A 7,560-nucleotide genomic window follows, 5' to 3' on the forward strand; every position below is an offset into this window, starting at 1 on the left:
GATTGTATAATTGTCTCCTACAAGTGAGTCAAAGCTTAGGCCTTTTGACCGTTAATATTTGCCTTCGACGACAATCTATTCCATTTTGGTTCCCTTCATTTGTTTTGCTGTACAAAACCAAGCGTTGGTAATTGATTAGTAAACTCTTATTGAGCTCGTTAACTGAAATTCAGTCATGGAAAATACGAAATAAACCATTAATTTATACCGAGTCAGAAACTGACAGCTGTTTAATTTATTTGAGTATTCAATTAGAATTTGACGCAAATCTCTTCATAAATTATTCATCAATGTAAAATAATTTTAAAATGGTAATTATCAAAAGCCACATGATAGCTCTCTAAATAGATATAACAAATCAAACCATACAAAAGGTTGATGATTTATTTCCCATTACACCAGTTTTAACTTCCGCTGAATATCTTTTTCAAATTTAGTTACTACTTCATCCGTTTCATAAAAAGTGTCATTTAAACATTTTTCACATATACTAAGAAAATGATTGAGATGTGCTTATGTTTTCATTAACTACGACTAGTTAACCAATGATATTTGAAATAAATTTATTTATTTATTTTATTTTATCAAAAAATAAATATTTATAAGATCAATGCATTGTGCAATTAATATTTAACTGAAAATGATTATAAATTGCATTGGAATTATAGAATGATATTTTTTATGCATCAAGAAAAAAATACTAAAATAATACTTATTTAGAAACAAAAAGAATATCTTTTTCCATTTGACCTTAGTATATCAAAAGTTTTTTAAAGAAAAGTCTTGTTGTTTCGGAAATTGTTTTTGTGACAAAAAAAATGATGTTTAGGACGAACTTTGAAACATACAAGTATTTAAAGATGATTTTAGAAAGACTCACCAAAAAAAATCACATTTATTATAAAATATCTTTTTATTTAATGGCAGATTTTATTATATTTTAGATGTTGTTTTAACTGGTAGTTCACTTTCGGAATCTCTTGTTTTAAATTTTTATCTTTTGAAAGTATGTAATTGTGGTTTTTATATGAAGTGTTTTTAATGTTTTGCAGTATTTTCTGGTGTCCATTTTTAACTTCTTCAAAGTACAGTAAGTTTTTTTTTTAAAGCTAAAGTTTTGTTACATTACTATTATACGTTTAAAACAAGAATTAATATTGTAGTTGCACCCAAGAAAATCAAGAATTAATATTGTTGACAAATAATAAAAAGTAATACTCCCATCTGTTCCTAAAAGATCCATATTATATATTTTTCACACATTTTAATAAAATACATTAAATTTACATAATTTTTTGTGTTTATTTTTTTTTCAATAACTTTAAACCAATAAAAAATCAATTAGTGCAATTAAGTTTTTTGAAGTTTGCAATTAGTTAATAAAACATACATTGAAAAAGTAAAAAATAGATCTTTTTGAAACAAAATTTTTCTCTAGAATATGTAACTTTAAGGAACGGAGAGATTATATTATACTATGGAACTAGACCTACCAGTCTTCCACTGCGAAATTATTTAAAACAAGAAGAGAGTTACAGAGGAAAACGATTACCGATCGTTTAGGTAAAAAGTGATATCTACTTTTTTAACCTCATCAATAAAAAGTTGACTATAAATAAACAACATTACTATTTCCTCTCATATCTCTCCCTTGCCAGACGGCGTTGCCTTACAAAAATCTGACAAGAGAAACAGAGGGAGAGCTTTCAGACCATATCTTATTTTACCATTCTACCCTTCATAACTGATAACTGCAAACACGGTTTTGTCTTCTTCATCCTTCTTTGTTTTACATTTGTAATTAGTAACAGAAAAAAAAACTCAGACGAAGAGATAAATGATCGACACTGGAAGATACCTTATCGGCGCCGCCGGTGTTAGCGGCTTCGGCTCGAAATCCACCGCCGATGAGGTAACCGAGAACTGCGACCTTCGTTCCACAACAGCGATAATCACCGGTGAGTTTTATTTTTCAGTTTTCCGGTGACTCGCGTGGTTGGAAAATTTTCTCATCGTCTGTTGTTGATTTGGTGAAGGTGCGACGTCGGGGATCGGAGCGGAGACGGCGAGAGTGCTGGCGAAACGAGGAGCGAGGTTGATATTTCCGGCGAGGAACGTGAAAGCGGCGGAGGAAGCGAAAGGGAGGATCGTCTCTGACTTTCCGGAGACGGAGATCATCGTAATGGAGCTTGATCTCAGCTCCATGTCTTCCGTACGGAGCTTCGTCGCCGGTTTCGAATCTCTCCATCTACCTCTCAACCTTCTCATGTAAGACTCGAACTCGTTTTAAAACCTTTTTTTCATAACTAAGTTTATGTGATTGCTTGATATTAACCATGTTTAATTACGTTTTGTAATATTTTTCTCCGAAAATCAAAATAAACTATATGCATGTAAATATATTTATACAGACATACGTGCAAAAACATAACATAATTAACTATGATCAGTTCTTAATCGTTATTTGATTTATGTACTTTCTTCTCTGATTTTTTTTTTAAATACGCAAATGCGGAATCAGAAACAACGCAGGCAGATTAGCACATGAACATGCAATATCTGAAGATGGGATCGAGGTGACCTTTGCCACCAATTATCTTGGTAATGTAATTATTTTCTTTATTATGATTTCCACACTATATGACAGATATTAATTAGGCATTACACTAATATTATCTCCTTTTGTTAATAGCCGATCTTAACCATTTTAATTGCAGGCCATTTTCTCTTGACCAACCTGTTACTGAAGAAGATGATCCAAGCGGCAGAAGAAACCGGAGTTCAAGGAAGGATCGTTAATGTCACGTCCGGTATTCACGGTTGGTTTACCGGCGACTTGATTGAATATCTCCGGCTGATTTCCCAACCTAAGTGGTATGTTTCCCTTTAGTTTCTGTCATCAAGAGGCATGGCCGTTCCATAGAAGCATAACATTTCAAAACTCTAAATGATATATAGTAGGCAAAACATGTTAGAGCATGTTCAATGGGGGAACCCCTAATTGGGTTTTTAATGAATATTTAAGTAATAAACTTAAATTAAGAACTTTTGTTAAGAGACAATGATTTTGAGTTCTTCAATGGTAGAACCTAATTAAGGGTTCTTAAAACTTTACACAAGCAAACAAATTTCACTTGATTCTTTCACTTCCAAAACTTCACTTCAGTCCTCACTTCAGTTCGTGACTTCACTCTTTCAAAACCTGAAAGTGTTCGTGACTTCACTCTTTCAAAACCTGAAAGTAATGACAAGAAGGCATTACCATAACATCACAAGTTGATAATGCCACCAACTCTTTAACTCTATACGGACTTTTATAATGACAAGAAGCATTTATAACCATCAATAACCAGAACAAGAACAAATTGCAACTCCTGAAAATGGTTTACTAACGACACTGCCACACAAGTACATCAAACTTAAACATCAGAACAATAAGTCCATCACAATACACACAAACTTCAACAAACTACATTACACAACCGGAACATACAATAACATAACTCCACTATTATGAAACAGGAAATGATCAAGCATAGACGCTTAAAAAGTAAACATCCCTTGTACTTGTACATAAACAGGTTTGGTTCTTACTTGATCCAATCAAGAAAGCCAAGAGAAGCTTTCCAGTGGACTGAACCACACGGCGCAGATCAGTTCTAAAGAGCAACAGAGGAACAGCTAAAGGGAGCAGGAAGTTCAAGACAACAACAAAAACAAGAGTGTCTGAAGAAATGATCCCAAAGTTACTAGCTGCAAGACCAATCAGTGTGCCAGAGGCCACAAGAACATAGACAGCAGAGCCAAAGTGTTCATCTTTCATATACAAGATCAAACACTAGTGTTATAAAGTTTCGAGCTTTTACCTCCCCAAAACAATAGTTTCACGTCTTCTTCTTCATCATCGTACTCATCACCATAACCAAGCTCAACATCTCCTCTGTACCCAGGCTCACTCCCGTACCCATATTCGTTCCCCATCGGGTCTACCTCAACCGCGAACCCGGAAGCCTCCTTCTCTCTGCTGGAATCCCGCCGCTCTTGCCGCGATCTCCTACATTGGCCAGTAAGATAAAGAACAACTAGGTATATAAATGAATGAATTAATCAAGCAATACATAAAACAGTCCAGCAAGGAACACTTGCGGAGTGTCGAGTCAATGGAGGAGATCAACATACTGAAAGGTCAAGTGATGTATCGAGAGAGAGAAGAGATAAACTCAAAACTCTCTCAAATTGTAACAAGTGTCGCCTAAGAGGTGGTTCTTCCAGCCTATATAATATATACATACATATACATGTATTTTAAGAACTTAGAAGTAAGAAACCCTCAATAAGGTTGCTCTCATTAACGCAGCACCCCATTAGGGGGTGCTTATTTTTTTAATTTTTTTTTATTTAAAAAACAAAAATCAATCGCGGACCGCCACGTGTTGGTAGGGTCCGCGAACAGTACAAACAAACCACATAATTCGACGCTTATCTTGGAGCATCAAACAGTGACCGTTACATTTTGGGTGGAGCCCACCGACTATTAAACTAATTTTTCCTAAGGACCCTTTTTCTAAACTACTCCGTTAAAGATGTTCTTAAGTAATTGCTGTTTTTTTTTTTTTTTAATTACAAATTAATCTAGAACCAACTTAAGAGTTTTCGTTAATGATGGTCTTGGTATGTTACGCATCTAGAACCACATAAGTGTCCAATATTCAGAACTATAGTAAATCAGAGAGTAGGCTTGGTGTTGCTGGATTTACCTTTTTACCAAAGGAAAAAGCTGCATAGATTTTAATTTTTTGACTGATGAGTGACAAGTAAGTTGATGGCAGGGGTAATAAATGTGAAAAGGAGGTAAAGAGTTTTGACATTTTGACATATAATAGTAACTTTATTTTTATTTTTTTGTATGTTGGGGTTGATGATCGAATAGTCAATTCGATGCGACACGTGCGTATGCTCTCTCGAAGCTTGCCAACGTTTTGCATACCAAGGAGCTCTCTTCTAGACTCCAGGTCTCGTTCTCTCCTTCCTCTCTTTCTCTCTCACTTATTATTATTTTTTTTTTGTTAAAAGGGCACTCTCTCAGTTATTTTCATTCTCCAATTAATTTCACCTTCACCTCCCCCCCCCCCAAAAATTAATAATTCCAACTAAAACCATTATGGTATAAATTAATAATAGTGGTTCTATTTCTGAAAATCTTTTTCAAAAAAAGTATTTATTGATTTTTTCTGAGTGTAAATTAAAGGTGAAAGGTATGAGAGAAGAGGACAACAAGAAACCTAGATAGCTGTGATTTGTATTCTAACTAATTATATGAAATTAGTTAGTTAAGCTTTGACTATTGACCATAGTTTAGGATTAAGACAATCATGTGGGTCTTTTAAATAGAATGATTACATTTTATTATTAAAAATTTGCAGAAAATTGGAGCGAACGTGACGGTTAACTGCGTACACCCAGGGGTTGTAAAAACCCGGTTAACAAGAGACCGGGAGGGCTTATTGACAGGTTGGTTTATCTCAATTCCCCACCCCCTCTTATTAGAATATTGGCTTATCTTGAATAAATAATCATAAACAATTGAGATTCCTAATTATGTCTAAATGATTTTCCTCTGTCTTTTCCTACTCAGATCTCGTCTTCTTCCTGACATCCAAGCTTCTTAAGACCGTTCCTCAAGTAATACATTGTTTTTTATATATAATTGTAATTGATATAACATAATCTGTGGTGGATATGTTATATTTTTTGTTTATTAATTTATGTGGTACGTTTGTTTAATTTTTGGCATGTGATTAGGCAGCAGCAACGACGTGTTATGTGGCAACGAATCCAAGGTTGGTGAACGTATCGGGAAAGTACTTTACGGACTGCAATGAAACGACACCGTCTGGACTCGGATCTAACTCCTCGGAAGCTACCAAGTTATGGGCTGCTTCTGAGATTCTGGTAACTCAACATCCGAAGGCCGCTTTCGACCCATTTAACTAAAGAAAAACTGAAGTAGATATCTTATTTTATATCCCCGTAGGAAAAAGATATAAATATAATTAGCTAAGAAAAAATATTATGAAGTTCAGTTAATCCTCCGAACTTATACTGGTATCAATCTCTTAACCATATGTAGATGATATATATACTAGTTTTCTATTCTATAGTACTAATGCGAAACTGATGTACTTTATATAGTATTTGTTTATATTAATCTAAATGATATGAAAATTAATATATTGAACTTCTTTTTCATAGTTCTTTCTTCTTTGATTAATTGATCATATATGATGTAAAGCTCAACTTGGACTATTATACTAGCCTTAATATATTAAAAGATAAGTGGAAAATCATATAATGTCAATCATTAGTTTTCGAAAGTGCTCCGAAGTTATGCTCATATTTTGATTGACATAATTCTTGTGATTAACACATTTGGACTGATCTGATAGATCTCTCTTTCATTTTACTTAAATAATCTTTTTGACATTGACTATTTCGTATGTCCATGTGCCTGAGGTACCAAAAAAAGAGTTATTAACACAAATGATCACTTTACCGGTTTTTATTACATCCAAAACACATTATCCTACCAAGACACTTTCCAATAGTTGAAGACCCAATTTTCCCTGGAAAAGTAAAACTAGATAAGGGCATTTAGGTAAAGTGATATTTGTTTTTGGTTAGGTTGGTTAGAGCATTATGTCTAGTTCGACTTGCCTTTTCTCTGTTATCACTACAAGAAAACATCGGTATTCTGACGGACATTCCGACGGAAAATGAAATCCTCGGAATATCCCGAGGAATTTCCGAGGAAACAAAAAATTTGGTTTCCTCGAAATTTCCTCGAAATATACTCGACGGAATTCCGAAGAAATATTAATCCGTCGGAATATTCTTATGGAATACCGAGGAAAAACGTATTCCTCGGAAAAACCCAATGAATTCCGAGGATATATTATAGCCGTTAGAGAGCCGTTGGGGAATTTTAAAAATTCCGAGGAAATTCCGACGAACTAGCCGTTTCCGTTGGAATTCCGTCGGAATTTCTTCAGTCTATCGGCAGGATTTCAACTATAAATACAAGCACCCCTCTTCCTCTTCATTCACTCCATATCTTCATCCTCCCTCTTACTCTCTTTACACACGAATTTGATTCATAAAAAACATGTCTTCTTCAAATTATTTTCGTTCTTGGATCGATCGACCTCATTTGGATCCGAACACGAGATTGCTTACGGAAGAATACCAACGAGGTATAACCGAATTCATGGGGTTAGTTCACCGACAACCGGAAGCAAAAACAGGTATGTTAAGATGTCCTTGCTCTAATTGTAAAAATAGAAAGGTTATTAAAGAGTGGGATGTTTGGACTCATCCATATTTGAGTGGGTTTACACGAAGTTACAAAATTTGGTATCATCATGGGGAAACTGATTATGAACATGGTAGTACTAGTGAACCTCAGCCAGCGGTTAGATTAGAAGAACCAATTAGAACGGATGTAGATTATGGTGTAGGTACTGAGCAGATGGTAAATGATCATTTTAGAGGGGAAGATTTACC

The 7,560-nt window shown here is 34.5% G+C and overlaps 1 protein-coding gene across 1 annotated transcript; it reads left to right on the forward strand.

Annotated features, from left to right (window-relative positions):
- Window positions 1–1,640: 1,640 nt before the first annotated feature.
- On the forward strand, window positions 1,641–6,230 carry LOC106292972 (short-chain dehydrogenase TIC 32, chloroplastic). Its single transcript, XM_013728650.1, has 8 exons — window positions 1,641–1,958; window positions 2,037–2,268; window positions 2,522–2,601; window positions 2,718–2,874; window positions 4,931–5,012; window positions 5,424–5,511; window positions 5,636–5,682; window positions 5,803–6,230. Exons 1-8 carry the CDS (start codon window positions 1,838–1,840, stop codon window positions 5,992–5,994), a joined length of 999 nt encoding a protein of 332 aa, XP_013584104.1. The 5' UTR covers window positions 1,641–1,837; the 3' UTR covers window positions 5,995–6,230.
- Window positions 6,231–7,560: the final 1,330 nt, after the last annotated feature.

Source organism: Brassica oleracea, chromosome C1 (genome assembly GCF_000695525.1).
Source record: "Brassica oleracea var. oleracea cultivar TO1000 chromosome C1, BOL, whole genome shotgun sequence".
Lineage (NCBI taxonomy): Eukaryota > Viridiplantae > Streptophyta > Magnoliopsida > Brassicales > Brassicaceae > Brassica > Brassica oleracea.

Bases quoted from the DNA above. Each gene is read 5' to 3' on its own strand.
- LOC106292972 (XM_013728650.1), top strand. From the start codon at position 1,838: ATGATCGACACTGGAAGATACCTTATCGGCGCCGCCGGTGTTAGCGGC. The intron at 1,959-2,036 runs GTGAGTTTTATT...GATTTGGTGAAG, and splicing joins CACAACAGCGATAATCACCG to GTGCGACGTCGGGGATCGGA. The intron at 2,602-2,717 runs GTAATGTAATTA...TTTTAATTGCAG, and splicing joins CTTTGCCACCAATTATCTTG to GCCATTTTCTCTTGACCAAC.